Here is a 22,704-nt window from a genome sequence, read left to right as displayed (position 1 = left end):
TGTTACAGTATGAGCACACCTGGAAAATCACGCCCATCTTTGTCTCTTCCAGTTTCTGTTGAGAGCGTTGTAGGAAATGGCAGCAGCAACTATTTCTATTGAACAAGACCAGTTTTGTTGTTCAGTGTGCCTGGAGATTTTAAGAGACCCGGCGACAATCCCCTGTGGACACAGTTACTGCTTGGATTGTATTGAAGATTACTGGAACAGGGCCAAGCAGAAAGGACAGTACAGCTGCCCACAGTGCAGGCAGGTGTTTAATCCGAGACCTCTGCTGAGCAGAAACACTGTCCTGGGTGAAGTGGTGGAGAAGTTTAAACAGTCTGAAGCTTCAGCTCAACACGTTTCCAAAGCAGAGGAAGTGAAATGCAGTGTTTGCACAGGGAGAAAAAGCAAAGCTGTCAAATCCTGCCTTGCGTGCTCAGACTCTTACTGTGTGGCTCACCTGAGAGTCCACGAAGAACGCTTTCACGGGAAGGCCCACAAGTTGATCCCAGCTTCAGATCAGCCGAGAGAGAAGCTTTGCCCACAACATGATAAATCACTGAGGCTGTACTGTCGCACCGACCAACAGTATGTCTGCTCCCAGTGCGTTAAAGAGAGACACAAGAGCCACGACACAGTCTCAGTGGTGGACGAGAGAGCAACACAACAGGTGGGTCTGGATATTTCTTAAGAGGCAGAAATTATTCATTAACATGTTGAGGAGCTGTTGGTTTTTACAACTTGATTTGCAGTTAGATCAGATAGGACATCCTGTAAAGTTTGATTTATGTCAACAAAATCAGGTGTCAAGTTATGGTTTGTACTCTTCAGCCTGTGATAACACTTGTGTAATGTTTACTGTGGATCTGGAGAAGCTTCAAGTTTGAGTAAATGACCCCGATGACATCACTATGACATCATCAGGGTTATCCTTTACACCGAACAACCAGCTTTTGGCTATCATGAGATGTCTTTGTTCGGTTTTCCGGCACTTTGGTGTTATTTGAAAAATAGTTTGACATTTCAGTTATTCACTTTCTGTTGGAGACTTACACAAGATGATTGACACCGCTGTGATATCTGCAGTAAATAAGGCTACAGAAGGTTAGCTGGTCAGCTTAGGAGAAAGACTGGTGTCGTATATTTTCAGTGGTGATGCAGTTGGAGATGTTTGAAGAGAAACTCCGCCGACACTGTCTTAGCTGTATAACTTTTTATATAATTTATTACAATAAGTTCAGTATCGTAACAAGTAAAACGTTACCCTGGCCGAATGATGAGACTCTCCTGATCTATGCCCTGACAAGCCCTTATATACGGTAGGCTATGCCCCCAAAACATACAATCAAAATAACTCACCCTTAGACATGCAATAAAATAAGTCGAATCAGAGGGACAGGTAGATAAGAGAAGAAAACCCCACCTATGGGCCTTAACCTTTGACCTGACCTCTTATCTATCCAGTTAAAAGAAACAATATCCTACATCACATCTTAAATATCCACACATCTGATAGCGGTGCCAATATGGACACCGTATCCGTGACGTCACACCGAATGATGCCTGGGCGCTCAAACAAGTCATCTGTAAGGGCGCCCACCTGTTAATCAAAGTAGCCAGGCTGTTAATTATGGATAACTTTAAGCCTTAATGAAGTGAAGTTGGACATTTTAATATGTTCTGTAGCAGCTGCTTGATTTCACCACCTTCATTTTCCCGCCACAGTGGTTGCCGCTTGGTTGTCAGGCAGGAAGTTTAATGGTCTCAGCCAGTTTGATGCACAAACCCTGTTTTTACACTTTTTTCTTTACACACGATTTTTGTAACTAAATTAAACATTCAAGATTAATTGTGTTAGTTAGTGAGCTTTAGATGTGCTGGTAGGTGTATTTGTTTCCAGTCTTTCCAAGCTTACTGGCCGCTTGCTGTAGACTTTTGTTTAGTGTACCTACATGAAAGAGATATCATGTTTCTCTGCCTTGCTGCAGCTCCAACTGCTGACCGCGTTGATAAACCGGTCATATTTGTATATCCTGTGTCTGTGATGAAGGATATGTCTTTTATCGCCTGACGGGTCTAAAGGCCTCAGCATTTCAAATATTGAATACAGGGAGTGTAAAATGTGTCGTGGCCTTGCAGCCATATCTTGTGCTCTGATGTTACTGTGTCAAAAGTATAGATTGATAGACCAAAGGCCTTTCAGTGCAATCCAGTCCTTTGATAGTAAAATCAAAACTTTCCATCTTGAAAGTCAAGCGTGGAAGAAATATGCGACTGAGCAGCCTAAGGCACTGCACTTTGTGATATTCATCTTTGTATTCTCTTAGAAAAAACTCCAAGAAACCTCTTTGAAGTCTGTGCAGAAATTGAAAGACATGGAGAAGGAGCTTCGATATGTTGTCCGATACATCAAGGTGAGCATCTTTTCAATAAGACCTATTAAAGCGTGTTGTACCCTGTCTGCACTTAAAATGATGATGAAGTGTGCATGATTCCTGGAGACAAAAAAAAAGAGAAAAAGTTTATCCTCCATAGCATTCGACAGAAGCAGTTGTGGAGGAGAGCGAGAGGATTTTCTCCAAGCTGATCCGCTCAATAGAGAAACAAAGCTGCGAGGTGAAGGAGCTGATCAGAGTCCAGGAGAGAGCGACTGTCAGTCAGGCTGAGGACCTGCTGGAGAAGATACAGAGGGAGATCGTGGAGCTCAGGAGGGCTGAGGCTGAGCTGGAGAAGCTTTCTCGCACTGAGGACCACGTCCACTTCCTTCAGGTATGCAACAAAGGAGAACCACAGCCAGTAATGTTATCACCTGAGGACATGCTTTTATCTCCTCAAGCCTTGGTTATTGCAGAAGCCTTCTCACTTCAAATCAATTGCAGGTTTAACCAGAAGTGAAGCGTGACCACAACACACCAGTTTTTAAAGCAGCATTTCATATAAGCTGCTAAACCTGCTCACCCAGTTCCTGTTGCTGCTTCCGTCAGCATTCCCCCTCACCACAAGCCTAAAAAACAACTCCTGGTGATCTAAAACACCTGTGGTACAAACACCAACACTCCTCTAGTGCTCCAAGCTCACAGCCCAGCTCACAAAGTGAGCAGCTGTAGTGTTAACTGTCCATCAGAAAGCTCGAAGGCAACTCAGCTGGAGGAGAAACCAGAAAACATTTTCTCCATAAAATATCATCCAGTTTCACTAAAATCATTGAAATACTTGGCGGTGTGTGACTTAGTGCCGTAAAGCGTTAGGTACGATGATTTAAATGATGCATATGATTAAAATTGTTATTTGAAAGTTATGTTCCAGATTCAAACTCTGTTGTTAGATAATTTCCCATTTAGTCCAGACAACAGAGCCTTCTCTGAAAGATGGCCGTTAATACACAAGTAATTAGTATAGTATAGTAAGTATAGTGTGTACTAATGTACAGAGGTTAAACCTGCAACAGTGAGCGTTGTTTCTTTATGTCAAACTAGGTTAAACCTGCAACAGTGAGCGTTGTTTCTTTATGTCAAACTAAAAATTATGCTGAAGATGAAGTGAGGAAATGTATCAAAATAAAAGCATAAGTTCCAAAACAATAAATGGAGGCTCAAGTCATACTTATTTGTATGTATAACACCTGCATCATACCGATACTGATCCATTTTATTATTAACAACAATAATAATTCTTTATTAACTATTGTAAAAAAAGCTACCAGGTGGATTTATATTTGGCAGCCTGTTAGTTCCCCCAAAATTTGATTTGTTTAACTATTAAGGTGTTGATCATGTCAGGCATTTCTTTCACAGTAATGAGACTGTGATTGACAAAGATCTGTTGTGGTTATCATGTTCATTAAATACAGTAAAAATAACTGAGTGTCTAAAGGTTCACAAGGCCTCATACAAGCATTACATAACTCTGGTCTTTTATATTTTCATTTGAGTTATTTTTTTTCCAGCATGAACTTGACGTACAGTTTCACGACTCTCAAAAAGATTCTTCCTGCTTTGTTAAAGGTTGCATTCAAATGCTGTCTGATCTAATTTGGTTGTGTTGCACGTCACCGCAGAAGTGCAAGTCTCTTCACTTCCCCGTGAAGCCTGTGGAGATGCCCAGCACTGACGCACTTCCATATTTGATGTATAAAAGCATGAGAGGAGCTCTGGCTGATCTCAGAGACAGTCTGGATGAAACACTTGAAAGAGATTTCAAAAGAATCTCTGATAAGGGTACGTCTAATTAACATTAAAATAGTTAACAGAAAAGTAATTATTTTAACTACAGAAATTATGAACAGTAAATACTGTTTGTCTGCATTTCTAGTTATTTCCCTGAAGGAAGCCAGCAATCAAAATACCTCTGAAAGGACTAAAGGTATGTGAATTATTTAATTTATCCCTCCCCCTGAACATCAACTGTCCAATGGTCTGTCCAGTTTTAGGATTTTCCAGTTAATCCAAGAGCAGTTTTAACATTTCTTATTTAGAAGTATGATTCCTCAACATATAAATCAACACTTAATCCTTCAGTTTATCAGAAATACTCCAATTCAAAACACAAAAGTTTTATAACAAAAAGAAACCCTCATTTAGTTTAGTCTGTCTTTGTCATACATTATTTAGCAATAGAGTGCATATTTAAGACACAGGCTTGCTCCTTTAACTTTATTTTCTGACACTGCTCTTAATCTTTTGTACCGGTGATTTAACCAGCCGAGTTTCAAACCCATCCAACCAGTAAAGTGCTCCAACTGCGAGTGAGAAATAATTAATAGGACTTTTACCAGGAGCGTCTAAAAACCTTTTTCCACTGTTCTGACTTAACGTCTGTCATCTCCTACATGTAACAGCGAGAGACACTGATGCATCATACAACTCGGAACCGAAGACAAGAGCTGATTTTCTACAATGTGAGTAGAGTTAAAAAAAAGAAGTCTTTATGAAACCAGTGACCTCTGGTTGGTGTCTGACAACATGCATCTCCTGTGTCCAGATTACAACGATATAACCCTGGACCCAAACACAGCCAACCCTTATTTGAGCTTCTCCGATGGTCGTCGTGGGGTGACCACACGTTCGGAGCCACTGCCCTACCCGGACCACCCGGCTCGCTTCACCAGCTGGGCTCAGGTACTATGCAAAGCTGGGATGGCCGGACGCTGCTACTGGGAGGTAGAGTGGGCTGGTAAAGGAGGAGTTTCTATCGGCATCTGCTACAAAAACATAGGCAGGAGTGGAGGAGGGAGCGACTGCAAGATTGGCCACAACTCCAAATCCTGGAGCCTGGATTGCTCTTACTCAGTCTGTTCATTTCAGCACAACAAAGAGAGTGTGGCCCTCGCTGCCCCCTGTGGCAGCAGGATAGGAGTGTATCTGGACTTCAGGGGTGGGACTCTGTCTTTCTATAATGTTTCTGATGCAATGGTTTTACTCCATAAAGTTAAAACGACATTCATCCAGCCTGTATTCCCGGGATTTTGGGTGGGGTTGGGCTCTTCTTTGAAGCTGTGCTCTCTTTAAAAGTAAAGCTGACTGCACTCCATCAAGCTTGGCAGTCCAGTAACCTTCAAAAATATTCATGTATGACTGAGAATAATAATGACACAGAGACAGCGGTTGTGCTCAAAACTTAAGATTTAATAAACGTGGAAGCCAGGAGCAGCAGCAACACTTTGGTGGAGCGGGTTAAGAGCTGGTGGAGCTTAGATCTTATTGAAGGCAGCGACATCTACACTCTGGACCTGCAAAGAAAGAATAAAGATGTCTGTATATATGAACATATTCATGATGTGATAGTGATTTATTGTGCATCAAAGTCTATTTTATTTAAAGTCAATAATAAAAGAATTGAATATCGGATACAGAGTACTGGAATGTTTCCCCCCTTCAACATTAAGGTAAAAGTTTGACATCTTGTGTATTCAGACGAGAAGGTCGATAACGCTCATTTATTTATGTGGTTTGTTACTTACGTAGTCCTCGAACTTGGTGATCTCTTCCTCCAGGATGTCTGTGCCAACTTTGTCGTCTTCAACCACACAGTTGATCTGCAGCTTCTTGATGCCGTAGCCAACTGGCACCAGTTTGGATGCTCCCCACAGGAGCCCGTCCATCTGCACCGAGCGCACGCACTCCTCCAGCTTCGCCATGTCAGTCTCATCGTCCCACTAAGGAAACATGGAGGACACATATTCACTCACAATGTGACACAGGATTCACCAGTTTACAGCTGATTTAGATCATTAGATCATCCATGTTTATCTTAAATGAGTTGACAGAACTATTTAAAAAAAAATAATGTAGAAATTGACAAATGTCCTGATTTTAGGGGAGGGTACATACGGGCTTGACGTCCAACAGGATGGATGACTTGGCGATGAGGGCGGGTTTCTTGGACTTCTTGGCTGCGTAGGCATCCAGGCGCTCCTGCTTGAGGCGCGCTGCCTCGTCATCGTCTTCGTCACTGCCAAACAAATCCATGTCATCGTCATCATCGTCTTCACCACCACCGTTTTCCACCTGTTTGACTGGAGCGGCTTGGACTGGAGCAGCCTGGTGAAAACAATGGAAAAGTCTTAAAACATGGATGACATAATTAAAACACTTTAAAAATAAAAAAAATAATAAAATAAAAAACTTATTCATCTACCTTAGCACATGGGACGGCTGCTGGTGCAGGGGACTTTTCCAGCATGGCCACTCTGGACTCCAGCTTCTGCAGGGCATCTCTCATGGTCTCCACAACTAATAAGCAAACAGAAATAGTGAAGTTTAGTATGAATGAGTGTGTAAAACAAGAAGACAACAGCTCAGGAAGACGAAACACACACACACACCTTTGTGCAGAGCCTGGTTCTCCAGTTCCAGGCTCTTCATGCGTGACACCAGCTCCTGGTCTCCTCCTGCATGTGAGGATGACTGTGGAAAGATAAACAAATTAATTAGCAAATTAGCAGTGTTGCGTTTCAGGTCAGGATTCAAATGAAGAAAAAAAAAACATCATCCAGGTGTAGATCCAATCCAAAGCTGAAGGGAAGAAGCAAGCAAAAAAAACAAACAAAAAAAACATGCAGGGCCAAAATATGTTTCAAAAAAATGATTTGGATACACCTCACACACACAATGCTGATGTTAAAGTGAAATCCATCCATCCCCAAGAAAGAGGATTTATTGTTCAATGTCAGCATGCAGACGAGCCCTGTCCAAGATTTTTAACACCACTACTTCACAAGAACCTTTTATCCCACATTCGTACCCCACATTCGTTTTCTCACAGAGAGATGAGAAGATAGATACGGCTCTCGTGATTGTCTTTTAAATATAATACGAGTGCGACAAGTTAGCAGAGCACAAAGGCTGAAAACACGAGGGCACAGCTGGTCTGGCTCTGTCCGAAAGGTAACAAATACACCTAAGAGCACTAAAAAGATGACACATGCTACCTCTGTATGGAATGAAGTATAATAATAAAAAATAAAAGTCACATAATGAAACCGTCATAATTAATAATTAATTAAAACATTCATTAGTGAGCACTGAAGATCTTTAGACAGAGCCAGGCGAGTCATTTCCCCTCCTGTCATTTCAACATCAAAAGTTTCATCGATTATTGATAAATGATTTCAGAACTTTCACAATTAAATACTTGGAAATGAAATATTAGAAAATCATTAGCATTTTAATAGGATTGGCTTTGATTGTAAAATCATTCATTCTTAAATCAGTTAGTGTACGACACCTCAAAAAAAGATGCAGGATGGTGAGATGGTGACGCAGCAGGAGACATCTTAGCGCCGTGACAATAGTAGCACATTCTAGTTCAAGCAGCCAGCACGCCCCGGCCGTCCGTCTCAACCATGCACGCTTTGTGGCTGAGACGGGATGAGGAGGACTTACGTTTCTGTGCTGCCTTTTCTGCGGGCGCCCTTTGGCCTGTTGCAGGGCCGTTTTCACCTGCACCCAGTGATGTACAAGGTGAAGGCAAGAGGGAACGACACCAAGACAAAAAGAACAGTAGTGGTTGTAGGCACAAAGTTTGATACTGTACATGTTCCAACTTCATCAGTAATCTGATGTGAATATTGTCAGGAAATAAAACACTTCACAGAAACAATAAATCAGATAACTAGTGTGTATCAAAGTAGGAAATGTCAACCAATCCTGCAGCTCTAGAGCCCTTTAAACTGTTTACCACGTGTTGACGGCACAAGCTGAAAAAACAAATCTGGGACACTCATTAACCCCTTCAGACCAGCTGTTTCCACTGAACAAACACATTTCCTCTAAAGGCTGGATGAAATCACAGCTGACAATACCCAAATACATTACATGTTGAGAAGTTATTACTGGAATTGAAACCTCCTGTCCATTTCACTGTAGACGATGTGGGACAAAATTCAGGGAGTTCTTTCCACATAAAAATTACTTGAGTATCCAAGTTAGTCCTTTAGTATGAAACTCAGTGTTTGTACTAAAAAGACAGTTTAACACTTTGGTTTATCACCAGTTACTAGTTGTTGTGATCAAAATGCACCCTAAAATTACAAGTAATTACAGCTAATAATAATGCTATAAACGTACAAAGGGGGCATGCAAGTACTTTGGATGAGCTTTAAAAAACATAATTTAATGTTTAAGTAGCTACTAATGAGAAAAAAGCAGGTCTGTCTTTGTTTGTGCAAATGTGACCACACTCTGACATACTGTTATCAATTAGAGCCCGGGCCAATATACCCATCATACAGATACACATATAAGTTATACAGAACTTATAGGCAGAAAAAGATACTTATGATAATAATTTAATTATAATAATTTAATTGAGATAATATAGAGAGGTATGTGATGGTATGAGGTAATTTATCTGTTTTATATTCATAGTTATTTATAATTATTAAATTCCCAGTGAATTTTATTGTTTCAGTTAATTATGTTTTCCAAATTGGAAAATAAAACATTACACCTGTCTGTCAAGTGTTTGATAAGCACCTGAGAGGGATTTCTGCAGTCCCAATCATTAAGCATCAGTTGGGCTCTACTATCAATAGCAAATGTCACTGATGTAAAGACAAAATACATAAAGCAGGAAAAAGCAAGCAGAAATATAGCATGCATGAAAAGTACTTTTATTATGAAGTGCATGCTAAAAAGATTCTGAGACTGAAACGAGGCTAAAACCCCAAGAACTTCATTTCTCATTTAAACAGCTATTCCCCTGTTTTAGGGCTGGTACACGAACATTAATGAGTACAGTCCTGCCTCTAAAGGGGGTGCGAGCCTGCGGCTCATTTTGTAGTACAGTACTCACTCCGCTTAGGGACTGCTGGATATTCTGTCGGTACTTAGCAATGTCCTGCAGGATGGCATTAACGTCTGTGTCCTGAAGGTATATGTGGGTAAAGCGGTGATGGAGCAGGAGCAGTGATAAAGACAGAGAGCACCATGCAAAACAGACACAAGCAGGACAGCCCATACACCAAACATTTAGGATGACTTAGTCAATGAAAAGCAGATGAACGTGGGCTGTGAGGTTATGTAGACGTGTTTCATGTTGCAATATAAAATGGTTACACGCATTTTGGCAGCGGACGTGAGGGTACACAAACACAGCATGATGACCTGACCTGCAGCTCTCATGGTGCAGCTGTCACATTCCCACTTTAGTACACGTTGTACTGAAATGTGAACCATTTTCACTTTCTGCCCAAGAAGGCCCGGCAAAATAAAAAACTTCTGATCTGTGGATTATCCAGAGTAACCACAATGACGTTTCTGTAAAGTTTCTATTGTATCTGTGCAGCAGCAGAGGCACATATCTGAAAAACCTCAGCACATAAAAACAATCTGCATCACCTGAAATCACAAGAATCGAGGGCATGTTGTGATTTTGGTGAAATGACCCTTCAAAACCTGGACGCTCCATCGCTTCGCAGGACAGGAAAGAGACCCTCAGAGCCCCCGTCGCTCTAGACGGCCTGAGAAGCAGAGACAGCTGCTGCCAAACCACCTGACTCTCCTCTTACTAGGACAAGCCACTTCTAAATCGAGTGACTCGCATGCACACAGCTGCTCCGGGCTGCCGAGAGTTGTGACTGACGATGAGGTAACTATTGCATAAATCTAACAGGCTGACGACGAGGAGGCGTCAGGCAGGAGACACAAAGAAGTTCAAAAGATAGCAGCAGGAATGATCGTCTAAATAAAACAAACTTATCTCGAAGAATGTTCAAGCTGATAAACATTAAACGATGTTCGGACTTTCTCTCTTGGGCGGCAGAAAAACAGTCAAGCTTCCATAAGAAGTGTGCGTATTCTACCTGTTGCTGCTGTGTGGAGGGTCCGTTGGCTCCCTCGTAGAAGCGCTTCTCGGCCTCATCGTAGCGCTGTTTGTCGAACCAGATGTTCTCGGAGGCGAGGCACTGCAGTCCACTCATATTGGTACTGACGAGGGAAATCAGAAAAATCAGGAGAAATAAGACACTTCAAACAAATAAAATAAAATGATGTACATTCAAGAGTTTATCTGCTGAGTAACCATGTAGCCATGACCAGGTGTTAAGTCGTTACAGCCAGCACAAAAAAATGAGTCACAGAACAGGCCGAGTTAGACGCCTGACCAGGACGCTGTAGATTACAGGTTATAACGTCATGCAGAGCCACAGATGGAGTTGTGGATGGAAAGGGAGAGACAAAAAAGCGGAACACAGACAGATTTATCATGAATCACAGTAAATTAATGCCACGTATCAGACAGTAAAATAAAGTGAATTACTGCACATGTGCTTCACCCCCCTTCTCACTTTGCTGACATCTACACATTCCTCAGTCAGTGAAACACAGTTGCCTGGTCTGCAAAGTCTGGATTACTGAACAAAAGGTGGGGCACAGCCCACCAACGACCCCCCCATAGTCAAACACAGACATGACAGTACATGGCTGCATGTTGTACACCAATACTGGCACTTTGCCAGACTTAGTGGACCTGTTGGAGCCTGTAGTTTCAGGTAGTGGCACTCTGCAGTAAAAATAAAATTACAATTACAAAGTAATCCACCAGAAACGTGCACCTAATCATCACCGGAGTACCTTGAGATGACGTTGCGCTGGCACCACTGGGACTGAGCTCATTTGAATGAATGAGGGTGCTACGTTTATTTTAAGTCAGTCTGAATGTAAACAAAAGAAACTCCAAATGAAGCCTCAACTCGAAAACACAATACACAAATTAGCAGAACTGAAAAAGGCCAAACAAAAATGCAGACAGACAACATTTTTTTTTAAAAAACACCACTGAAGTTAAATAAACTGAAAACACACATCACGTCTCTCCCATTCGCTGTGTGAGCGGTGCCATACTTGTCCCATCTGGGCCTGCTTTCCGTCTCAGAGAGGCCTCTCTTCCTCTGCGTCGGCCCCCTGCTGCCTTTGCTTCCCTTCTCGGTCTCAGAGGAGGTGCGATTGCGGCCTCTACTGTACTGACGGTGGGGGGTACCCGAGGCCTTCACAGTGGTGACGGGGTGCCCCTGATCCTGCTGTTGACCGCGGGGGCGTCTGGACTGGAAGCTCGTGTAGCCCCTGGTGTTTGGACTCCTCGGAGAGGATGACAGCGGCCCGTTGCCGTTAGAGGCGAGCCGGCGTTGGTGGTTGCTCTCGGCCTGCTCATATACGCTGCGGTGGTACCAGACTCCCTCTGCCGGCGTGCCCTGGAGGACCGGGCTTTGGCCATAGGAGCCGCTCGCCTCCAAGGAGGTGCTCAACCACTCTTCTTCAGCCCCAGAGCTCTGGCTCTCCGACTGGGACAGACGTGTGCGCTGGCGTAGCCTCCCATACTGGACTTCTGCTCCACTGAGGACGCCCCTCTCATTAATGGGAATATTACCCAGCCTGAAGGCCCCCACTGGTGGACCATGCTGAGGGGCGGCTCCTCCTTGTTGACGGTTTGGCGAAGACTGATCCATTTTCTTTCTTTACTCACTTTTGTTTCGGGGTTTATGAGGAGAGAAAAGAAGCAACAAGTGGAAGCTAGAGCCGTTAGTCCAGTGTGAAGTTAGCATCACAGAGGAACTTTGCTGGTTAGACGCAAAGAAAGAAAGCTCTTAACAGCCAATAAGTGACACCAATGTGGACGACGGACTGATCAAAGAGCTGAAATCTAGAGTTCAGAATGAGCTCAACCTGCGTGGAAAATCAAGAATCAACCAGAGAATGCAAAGGACCTGATTTGTGTATGTTTTTGTCTCAACAGTTCATTGATCAATCTCACACTGGACTCTCAAAAACGCAAAGCCAAAACAAAAACAATGAAAAATGTAGTGCGGCACACAATGACAGGTGAAAGTGACCGACATTTACGTTAGGATGCGTCTGCAGTGTTTCCTCCAGGTTTCATTTCATTGTTGAAATTGAGAAACTGAAATTTTTACCTTGAAACGCACACACATAATAACAACAACAACAACAGGTGTGGTGCAACACTAGAACAAGGCTATCCCTTCAAAAAGCACACAGCAGCTGCGTCCAGTTAAACGAGGAAACACTGTCGATGTGTTAAATATGTCAAGACGTCGTCAAGCTGTGCAACTCCGTCTGTCTCACCTTCGTTTTGTCATGCTGCAGAGGATAATGCACACTGCCTAATGTGGAATGGAATATTTAAATAATCTGAATTACATTTAAAACCAAAGAAGGCAACAGCACTACCAATAAACAAGCAGGCAAACATCACAAACCAATAACAATATTACATTTCCATGCGTGAAATTAAAACGATAATCGCATAATACAATAAGAAAAAAGACTTGCAAGCACTGTTAGTGCAGATTTATATTCTCAGTTGCCAGTTTAATAGGTACGCCTCGCTAAAACAATGCAGATTAATACAACAGCCTTCTGTCAACCTGTGATAAAGAGGTGTTGATTCAAGTCTATGTCCATTTTAGAGATTGTAGTTTTTAATCTTTTGAATTGCAATGTGTTAATCTGAGAGGAGTTTGCAGGTCCATCAACAAAAAAATTTAATTGTCTTGGTCACTTTTTAAGTAAAAAATGTTTGCACCAAATTCAAATGCGAGTATATTCTGTTTTTCAATGGTTTTATATCAACGTAAATGAAATATCTTTGGTTCTCTGGAGAAAAACAAACAATTTGAGTGAGTCATATTAGACTCTGGGAATTGTGATGAATATTTGTTTGCACATCTTTTGCATTTTTACAGGTGATTCAAGAAAACATTGAGCATGTTTTAATTTGAACATCTCAGTAAAAACAGAATACAGTTCAACAGTATTACAAACTACTGAAAAATGAAGTTGAATCAACGCCTCGGACACAGTTTCCACAAAAGCTCTACATTTTAAATTATACATCAATATTTTAAACCTTCATAAAAAGTTAGGATTTACTACAGGTCTGCTGTATTAAAGCGCATTAGTATTTTGTTGGATGCATTTATCCAATAAACTGGTAGATTCGTATAAAAAAAAAAAAAACTTCATCTGCACCATAAAAACAACAATAAAATCAGTGCATGTGCATCAGCTGAAAAGCAGCTACACTCACCTTTTGGTAACTGGAATGGGAGGTTAATGCCCAACATAAGAAGTAAGAGACAATGCATAAATTCTCACAAACTACAAAACAAAGGACTACAATTTAATTTAGGTTTGAACAAAGAAAAAAAAAATGCAAGTTGCATTTCTCTGCAAGTTGCAACTTTTACTGGGAGAGAAATGGGAGACAAACATACTTGTACACTTTGCCAACAACCTGTTACTTAAATTAAAAGTTGATGCAGAATCTGACACATGTCATACATTACAGTGACAGTATTGACAGCACATGTTGCTGCCTTCCTCACACAGTGAAGTTAAGTTTTGACAGCCTCAGCAACTGGTAGTCCCAGTTGACCACGTGGCGCTTGAAAAACTAAAAAATTCACAATAATTTTTCGGATTTTACAAACTGCACACTCTTCCACACACCCCGTGACGTGAAAACGTAACTTTTCTGCACTTACTGTTGGTTTATTTCGACGTTTTATGGCTCGGTAACCGTCACTCGGCGTGCTGCCTCGGCTGTAATCCGACGGGAGAAGAGAGCTAGCGGTGACGGGTCGCCGCTATTCTACGGTGACGGAGGGGGCGGTGAAACGACGGATTTATGGATGATTTCCGCTTTTGTTTAACATTTATTAAAATATAACACCATATAAACACACATGAAACAAAGTTGTTTTGTATAAGTGCTGAATATAAAGGGGAATCCACGTTTTCGCTGTTATTTGCATCGTGTTTACAGATTGGTATGATCCACTTTGGTCAAAGACTTCATTTCCCATGATTCTTTGAGACAGGCAGTAAACGAGTGATGTTTTGACAGGCTGTGGGGCCCAGTCCCAGTTTGTCTTTTGTCTTTTCACTTTGACAAACTGACCTCTGAGACTGAATCCTTTCAAATAAAAACTGAATAAAATGTTAAAATGTTTAGTTGTAATTGTGAAGACAGTTTTCTTTTCCTTCCCTTGTCCTGCAGAGGGCAGACTAAACGAGCTCAACCTACTATAAATCCTTCAGAGACACTACACAAGCCTACTGAACATTATTATGAATATTTAAGTATAGATAATAGATATGCAATGTATTTTTATTTTATGCTTAATTCAACTAAGTTTTCAGTGTGGTTTTGGTTTTGGTGGATTTATTTTAGATTTATTTAGGTGATGATTATTTTTTATTTTTTTTATTTCTTATTTTTTAGCCGGAGACCACATCAGCGAACATCCAGGGATTGGATATTGAGATGGTGGAACATACAAATACCTCAGTGGTCGGAAAACACAGATGTCCTGTACTGTGTCCTCTGTAAGGACACTGAGGTCCTCTGAAATGTGCATAAAAAATTTCTATAATACTGTGATAGCATCTGTATTTTTCTATGCAGTTGTTTGCTGTGGAGGGGGAAGCATGGAGAGGGACAGAACAAGATCCTAGTCTCCACAGAGGATCTGGTGGAGAGGAGGATTGCGAAGCTGAATCTTATCTTGTAGTAGTGGTATTGGTGTCCTTATTTTTACTGTTTGCAAATCCAGGCTAATACTATTTTTGTTTTGCGAGGGCGAGGTAAAAGTAGGATGACTGAATGAATGAGTAAAGTAAAGTATTGTGTGATAAAAAAAAAGGTCCAAAAGGAAAGATGCATAGATAAAATTAAATAAAGTGCAAGAAAGAGTGCACATTTAAAATATCACTGAGGTGCAAATCTGAAATATTCTCAATGTCAAACATGTAAACAGGTTAACTGTAAGGTTTAAAACAACTAAAAGAGGCAACAATTACCATCAATTATCATATTACCATCAACTATATACAATATTTTCCACAGTATTTTCCTTGGTCAATACATTGCAAGCCCTGCAGTTATACAAAATCAAAGTTAGTTATGTCAGGGCTATAATAATAATATTTCACTAACACTACCAGGAGGGATAAAACTCACACAAGGACAGCTTAACCTTGCTGTCATCCCAGTTTACAATATTGTGTCAATCAGAACTTCAGCCAAATCAAAGATAATATCCATCCTTTAATTTTTTGTAAGTGTTATCCTTATCAAGGTCACAGTGTGCTGGAGCCCATCCCAGCTGACATAGAGCGAGAGGCGGGGTACACCCTGAAGAAGTCGCCAGTTCATCACAGGGCACGTTGAGAGTGCACATCTACCTGTTAGAATAAATGGTCTAAAATCCTTTGATATAGTTCCTTTGACTCAATATCTGATATGAATGCTGCTTATTATAAGAATACACATCAGTCTGTACACTTGAATTTGTGATGCTTTGGGGCTGTAAAATTAACATCTGCTCCACTGACTGCAGATGAGATACTCGTTTTGTGGAGCCAGCAGACGCTAAACTGAGCTGTCAAACAGAAGAAATTCATATTTAAGCATTTCAAACAGACACATAATTTGACTGCAAGAACTGACATGTGATTTTATTCACCTTCACGCACAGCAGAGACACATTTTTGACTTTACAATGTTATGTCAATCAGAAATGAACACTTACTGCAACCGCTTATCCTCATCAGGGTCAGGGGAGACTGGAGCCTATCCCAGCTGACTCAGGGCGAGAGGCGGGGTACACCTTGGACAAGTCACCATTTCACTGAGACAAACAACCATTAATACCTACGGGTGATTTAGAGAATTAACCTACTTACTGCATGTCTTTGCATTGTGGGTGGAAGCTGGAGTACCAGGAGAGAAACCACACAGTCCCAGAAAGGGTTTTAGAAAAACTGATCAAATAAAAAAAATAATAATACAATATTTATTTAATCAAATATGTATTTTTTTCCAGCTAAATGTAGAATGTGAAAACTTCAAAGGAAACATGATAGATACAGATTTCAAAATGAGACGAGACATGACGTGAGCTCTTCAGTCGTGCCTGTGAAACATAGTTTGATGAGTTACTTCTGACAGCGTCTGCCAGAAGTCTGAACGCTGGCCTCTGATAACCTCCTGTTACCGGGAAAGGGCAGAGTCGTATGATTTGACTTGGGCACAGTGAAGCATTAATTGTGAAGATGTCACGTAATCAGAGCAGTGATTTAAACTGGAAAACAGTAGGATAGGCAACAAAAGTTAAATTGTGACAGATCCATAAAGAGTTATTCTGTGTTGGTTGTATCAATATGAAGTCATCAGTAGACTGCATTTCAAATAATTTACAGTATGACTTTGTATGACCAGTATGATCACGTACAGTACTTAATTTTACATTATATGAGCCGCATAGCTGCGTGATACAGTATGTGTCTGCTGATTTATGTTCTGTATAATGCTTCAGGGGGTTTAATGTCAGAATTACATTTGTACATTTCATTTGCACAGCCCTTTTGAGTGCATAAAAAAGTGCAATAAATGGTCTAAAATCCTTGATGATATAGTGACTCAATGTCTAAGATAAATGCTGCTTATTATAGGAACACAGATCAGTCTGTACACTTGAATTTGTGAAGCTTTGGGGCTGTAAAATTAACATCTGCTCCACTGACTGCAGATGAGATATTCACTTTGTGGAGCGAGCAGGCGCTAAACTGAGCTGTCAAACCAAAGAAATTCATATTTAAGCATTTCAAACAGACACATAATTTGACTGCAAGAAGTGACGGGCGATTTTATTCACCTTTACGCACAGCAGAGACACATTTAACACATTAACATTTAATGCTTAGCTCTTTAGCCTCAGGTTTTAGGAAAGGAAGACACTTATTTACAAGTATTGCCTGACCTACGCCTCAGGAAAAATACATGTGACAGTTGAAATTGGGTGACATTCCTCCTTAAGCAAGGCCTTTCACTATGTGTTTGTCCTGTAGCACTGACATGGCTTGTACTGAGCTTAAGGGCGATGACTGAGGAAAAAAAAAAAGGACAAGATAAACAAGAAGTTGCTACCTGTGTTGAGCCAAAAACTCTGTCAGGAGGGAAAGCATGAATGAGAGGGCAAACACACAGCTATTACATTTATTATGATCCTTTAAAAATTAATGCTATAACACTGATCTTGTTTGAACTTGTATCGTTGCTGTATTGACATCTTGTGTAAGGTCGCAACTAGTGATTTTTCATTATCAATTTATCTACTGATTATTTCCTAAATCTGTAAAAGTGGAAAATGTTTCCCAGAGCCCAATGAGACTTATTTTTTTCCAACAAATTGTTGGACACTGAACTGAAACTACTTCCTTGATAAATCCTGAATAAAGTTATTATCATTGTTATTGTCATTGGCAGTCTCCACACAGTAAGGCCCCAGCTGGGATTTGAACCAGCAGCCTTCTTGTGACAGAGTTAACAACATACATGTATGTATTTATTTTGCTCTACGTTCAAGCACTTAGCTTCATCTTTATTATTTAGAGTTAAACAACTAGTCAATTCATCAGTTAGTTGATCAACAAACTGTCAATCTGCAGCATTGTTGGTCCAGCATCTCAAATATGAAAATCTTATTGTTTCTGTTTCTATGATAGTGAAACCGAATATCTGTTGACTGGGTAAAACAAGACATTTTAAGACATCACTTGGGCTCTGGAAAGTCAATATTGTCATCGTTTGCTATTTGCCAAATGATTAATCAAGAAAACAATCAGTACTTTCATTGACAAAGGAAATAATAATTAGGTGCAGGCTTCATATCACCTGAGCTTTTCCCAGCTTCAGTTCTATTTATGTTCTATCCTATGAATACACAAGCCTGAATAGAATACATCAGTATTAATCACTCGACATCTTTCTGTTGATAAAAGGATAATCATCCCTGCTCCTACTGATCAAACAGCAAATGCAAACAACCAATTTGTAAAAAAAAAGAAAAAAAAAAGGTAAAGGTAACATGCTACCTTTTATACTAAGAGGTTGGTTTTTAATTGAATTTTTTTTTTATAGCCACTGGGACACAGATTCACTGCGGGACAGTGAAACATTGAACAATTGTTTGCAATGAGATTTCGTTGAACACCTGGCGGTAAATGTTCCTGTAAATGAATTACTACGCTGAATGTTGAATCTTGTGTCCTTGTTCCTGGGAATCTATTCTGTAGGGAAGAGTTTTGCTTTTTTAGCACTGGCCTGCTCCACATTCACACCTGGAAACTGCCACACATGGCCCAATTTGTAAATTACTGACCATAAACCAGCTTCAGTGGAACAACATGGAAAAAAATACAGTTTTCTTTAAAGAGACCACAGCGATTTCTGCAGATTATAACCTTCTAGTCATAACCCACCCAATTGGCCTCTTAAATCCATGTGTGTTTTTTTCAAATAACTAATTACTGACAGCAGGCTAAATCCTCGGGTGAATGCAATTTTTTAAATTTTCCTTTAATTTTGCTTGTTTTTTACTGGACCGTCACATTGTTCCTGCGCACAGTGCTATTGTCAGATTAACTTGCATTGGATACCCTGGGACAAAAATAAACAGCTGAGCCTCTTCTTACCAGCCATTCCACCCATGTTTGTGTACAATATGCTGAAAAATATATATACAATTAAAGCAGGAACATGGACCATTTGAGGACATATCAGCTGAGATCATTTGGGTTTTAAAATTAAATTGTGACACAGTGCCTCAAGATTAGGAAGGAAATCATGAATGGAAAACCTCTGCGTATGTAAACTCATCAAGACTCAAACCTTTTACTTCTCTCATCCTTCTGTTGGTCTTTCATCATGTAAAGCAATCACAGACCAGGTGGTAATAAAGCAGGACAAAGGACTAATGGATCATATCATCAGTGGACAACTTGCCAAACCAAATTATAATTGATAATTTAAAAACTTAAAAATGTAATGTTCTTTAAACTTGACTTCAACACAAGCTCTCTATAAAAATGCGGTTATGAAAATGACTTCCTATATTAATAGTTTTGTCCATAAAACATCAGCAAACGGTGAAAAATATCCTGAATCATGAGGTGACCTCATGTCCAAATTTTAAAAACTAAAACATATTCAATTTACTATCATGTAAGATCAAGAAAAGAAGAATAAGAAGATTTAACTTAGTTGATACTGTACTTTAGCTGTGAAAATATTTGTGGTCCTGTGGCAGTTTGTGACAGTATTTTTAGTTGGTAATTCAGCCACTGTTTATAGGGCATTTTTTTACTTTAAAATAACCAATACAACAATAAAAATACTTAACTAAAAGTAAAAGTCCTGCATTGAAAACTATTCTTAGCGTAGGTCAAAGTTAGATAGCAAAATGTAGCAAGCAGCAAAAGTACACAGGATGCTCTGTTTGAATAGTAAGAGGCATTTTAATGGTGCAGTGGAAGGAACAATGAATCATGTTTATATAAAGTCTTACTCTGCAGAGTAACCGCTGCAGTTTGCAAAGTAAGATATTTGCTTCTGGAATTTGGTGCAGGAAAAGTATAAATAAAGTATAAATAAATGGGTAGCCTTGTTGTTGTTGTGAACATGCTGACATTTGCCTCATTTTGACGTTTACAGTGACTAACGTGACTCCAGACTGTGTTGTACTACACAAGCACATACATCAACACTGCATAAATTAACATTTGAATAAGTGTACGTTCCACATCAGTGTACAAATAAAGTAGTGCACCTCTAAAAAAAAATTTTGTGTGCATTTTGTGATTTGAAATTAGGCCACACGTCCCCACTGTCATCTGCATGAATGGAGATATTCATACACCTGATTTTAGAGAGAGAGGCAGACTGAGAGAGAGAAAGAGAGAGAGAGGGAGAGAGGGAGAGAGGGAGAGAGGGAGAGCAGATGTGCGGCAGCAGCTCTTCAGTCCCGCAACTTTGCAGCTCGGGGGGAGAGTGAGGGTTCATCTATTTTCGGTTGACATTTTCAGTCTTTAAGAGTCGCAGAGAGAAAAAATAATAATAACAGACCCTGGATCAGTGCGCTCATCACCATCACCATCAGATGAAGGATATAAAGAAGACAGAGAAGAACGTGGAAATGGAGAAATTCATACTCCTCATCGTTTATCTTCATCTGTGGCACAGACCTGTGGTGAGTGACATGTTTCATACGGTTTATCCTCTCATCCATGAAGTGATGAAAAAGCAGCTCAAAGTGCAGCTGAAGTTCACCCCTAAAAAACAACAAATGCTAATTGAGAAACAATCTACTTAATTAGACCCTAATGACATTTTTTTTTATTATTGCAACGCTATTTCCATTATCGTCCTCTGTCCTGCTCCGGCTCTTTGGAGCAAATGTCCTCATTAAGCTGCTGACACTAATTAGTGGTTATCAAGACTCGCGACCTGCATCCATCACTGCCATCCATCTGGTATCAATCAAAGACGAAACCAAAAGGGAGATCAGGATGTAAGAACATTTTTAAAAAACCCAGAAAGACTGGTCCAGATGTTTTGAGATTTGAGCATCAGTTTGCAGAGGACAGTCACTTTAATTCTTATTAATAATGCCTTTAAATATCAACTTAAAGAGCTTTAAATTACATTATTTTTTGACTTTATAAAAATGTGGCAAAGTGTTAGATCCAAAGATGATTCTGTTCAACATGTATTTCCTCCATCGCTGCGCATTCATCCCAACTCCTCCAAGCAAAACCACCGAGGATGATCAGCTCACGGTGCATGCGTCTGTTACACTGTAGATAACAAACTTCTCTCATGTATATTCAGGCTGAAGCGATTCATCCGGACTGCGCCATCATCTCCGAGCACCTCAGGGCTCAGGAGATGTGTAGCCAGACGAGGAGGAGCGAAGCGCAAAACCAGACCGACCACAGCGGTGAGTTCATGTGTGGTAGCGGTGGTGATGGTGATGCTGATGGTGCTGGTTTGTGTGAGGTAACTTGGAAGCCTTGGCGCAGTGCGAGATGGTTTTTAATAGACAGGAATGTGGGCTAAACTAAAAAAAGGAAGAGTTTGGAGATGGGCTGGGGAGTTAAAAACACACACACTAGGCACATATCAAATAAATGTATGTAGGTTAAACATTCTGTAGGATGCTTGAGGAGGTTTATCAGCCTGTTAGTCGATAGATTTCCCTCTGTGATGTTTGATATGTGAGCTTGTTTCATGTGATAACCCACATGACTGAGAGACCCTCAGGTCAAAAGACAAAATAACAAAAAGACCAGTTGTCTTTGACTTAAAAAGGTTTAACTGAAAGATTGATCAAATAATTAACCTTTAACCCCCCACATTCCTGTAGGTTTCTGTTGTATAATCTGTCTTTATCTGATGATGATGTTTCCCCAATTAATCAGTAAGTTTATAAAATGTCATAAAACAGTGAAAAACATCCAGCAAAATGTTTCAGGGCACAGGGTGACATCTCGAAATGACCAATATTTCCCCAAATATTCACTTAACGATATCATAAATGCCAAAAGAAAAGCAACAAATCGTTACAGCTTTTAAAAAATGCATTTTACTAATAAAACACATGACCAGTTTCTATAAAATATGATGAATCGTTGTGGGTTAAATGGCTTCTGACTGAATAACTACAAAATTAACATTTTGATTGCATGTTTACGCATGAATAATAATGACTAAATAACACCAACAGGGCCATTCGCATACTTTCAATACTATATTCATGGCTTAAATTTCTTTGTACTTTTACTTGTGTGCCATGTTTCTACTGAACTGCCACAGACAAACTGAACATTGGCTCTAGATATGGACCGTCACCTTTCATGCACCATAGTTTCTCCTTCATGCTGGGAAGGACAGGGTGAGGCTAGGGAGTTGCAATCGCTAGATAGCACTAAATCCCACACACTGGTTCTTTAAGTAAATGACCTGAATACTTCTTCCACCTCTGTCAGGTGGTGGGTGTCTGAAAAATGAAGCACTTGTAGCGGTGGAGCAACTGTGTGACACCTGTTCTTCCTCCTGCTAAAACTTCACCTGCTTTCCTTCCAATCTTACTCATTAACTTTGTTATATAATAAAGAGCCTGGCATCTCCCAGAAGGCCACACTGCATGTCTCCATAACGTCACTGAAGCCAAACTCTTCTCTACTTTATCAGAAACTGCCCCAGAATAACAACACTGTGACAACTCCCCTCTGCGAGAGTGATGAACTCCAGACTAATTTGGTCTTAATTACCCCCGATGACTCTAAAACGCTGCAGCGACACAGCGCTTTGTGCAAAGTTGTCTTCTGCTGCTCATTGTGTATATTACACCAGATGTAT

General features: G+C 40.4%; 3 protein-coding genes across 13 annotated transcripts in view; 2 read left to right on the top strand and 1 right to left on the bottom strand.

Moving 5' to 3' along the window:
- The first annotated feature begins 38 nt into the window (after positions 1–38).
- LOC104917729 (E3 ubiquitin/ISG15 ligase TRIM25-like) lies at positions 39–5,703 on the top strand. The gene is made up of 7 exons (XM_010729255.3): positions 39–655; positions 2,313–2,399; positions 2,521–2,754; positions 4,043–4,202; positions 4,297–4,347; positions 4,823–4,882; positions 4,966–5,703. Exons 1-7 carry the CDS (start codon positions 77–79, stop codon positions 5,490–5,492), a joined length of 1,698 nt encoding a protein of 565 aa, XP_010727557.3. The 5' UTR covers positions 39–76; the 3' UTR covers positions 5,493–5,703.
- On the bottom strand, positions 5,589–14,128 carry eef1da (eukaryotic translation elongation factor 1 delta a (guanine nucleotide exchange protein)). Of its 11 annotated transcripts, none has more exons than XM_027289352.1 (11): positions 13,988–14,062; positions 13,531–13,540; positions 11,289–11,945; positions 10,289–10,412; positions 9,280–9,351; positions 7,869–7,925; positions 6,809–6,890; positions 6,622–6,716; positions 6,315–6,524; positions 5,945–6,139; positions 5,589–5,713 (listed from the first exon to the last, which is right to left on the bottom strand). In XM_027289352.1, the coding sequence occupies exons 3-11, from the start codon at positions 11,927–11,929 to the stop codon at positions 5,675–5,677; spliced, it is 1,515 nt and encodes a 504-aa protein (XP_027145153.1). In that variant the 5' UTR covers positions 11,930–11,945; positions 13,531–13,540; positions 13,988–14,062; the 3' UTR covers positions 5,589–5,674. The 11 variants fall into 11 exon arrangements, with proteins under 11 accessions (XP_027145153.1, XP_027145157.1, XP_027145154.1 ...); XM_027289356.1 differs by having other exon boundaries at positions 11,328–11,945; positions 13,988–14,061; XM_027289353.1 differs by having other exon boundaries at positions 13,531–13,553; positions 13,988–14,040.
- A 6,298-nt stretch (positions 14,129–20,426) lies between these two features.
- Positions 20,427–22,704, top strand: part of ghrhra (growth hormone releasing hormone receptor a) — a 31,726-nt gene continuing 29,448 nt past the window's right edge. Inside the window, exons 1-2 of the mRNA XM_027288117.1 lie at positions 20,427–20,533; positions 21,175–21,283. Of these exons, the coding sequence (XP_027143918.1) occupies positions 20,444–20,533; positions 21,175–21,283 (199 nt within the window). The 5' untranslated portion in view covers positions 20,427–20,443. The remainder of the gene's footprint in view (positions 20,534–21,174; positions 21,284–22,704) is intronic.

This window comes from Larimichthys crocea, chromosome II (assembly GCF_000972845.2).
Source record: "Larimichthys crocea isolate SSNF chromosome II, L_crocea_2.0, whole genome shotgun sequence".
Lineage (NCBI taxonomy): Eukaryota > Metazoa > Chordata > Actinopteri > Sciaenidae > Larimichthys > Larimichthys crocea.
This window is presented reverse-complemented; position numbering and strand designations above follow the sequence as displayed.

What these genes read in the sequence shown, in the direction of transcription:
- eef1da (XM_027289352.1), bottom strand. Translation starts at nt 11,929, where the DNA reads ATGGATCAGTCTTCGCCAAACCGTCAACAAGGAGGAGCCGCCCCTCAG. An exon ending in AGAAAAGGCAGCACAGAAAC is followed by an intron (nt 6,891 to 7,868) that starts GTAAGTCCTCCT and finishes ATCTTTCCACAG; the next exon opens with TCATCCTCACATGCAGGAGG. An exon ending in GAACCAGGCTCTGCACAAAG is followed by an intron (nt 6,717 to 6,808) that starts GTGTGTGTGTGT and finishes TTTGCTTATTAG; the next exon opens with TTGTGGAGACCATGAGAGAT.
- LOC104917729 (XM_010729255.3), top strand. Translation starts at nt 77, where the DNA reads ATGGCAGCAGCAACTATTTCTATTGAACAAGACCAGTTTTGTTGTTCA. An exon ending in ATGTTGTCCGATACATCAAG is followed by an intron (nt 2,400 to 2,520) that starts GTGAGCATCTTT and finishes TATCCTCCATAG; the next exon opens with CATTCGACAGAAGCAGTTGT. An exon ending in TACCTCTGAAAGGACTAAAG is followed by an intron (nt 4,348 to 4,822) that starts GTATGTGAATTA and finishes TACATGTAACAG; the next exon opens with CGAGAGACACTGATGCATCA.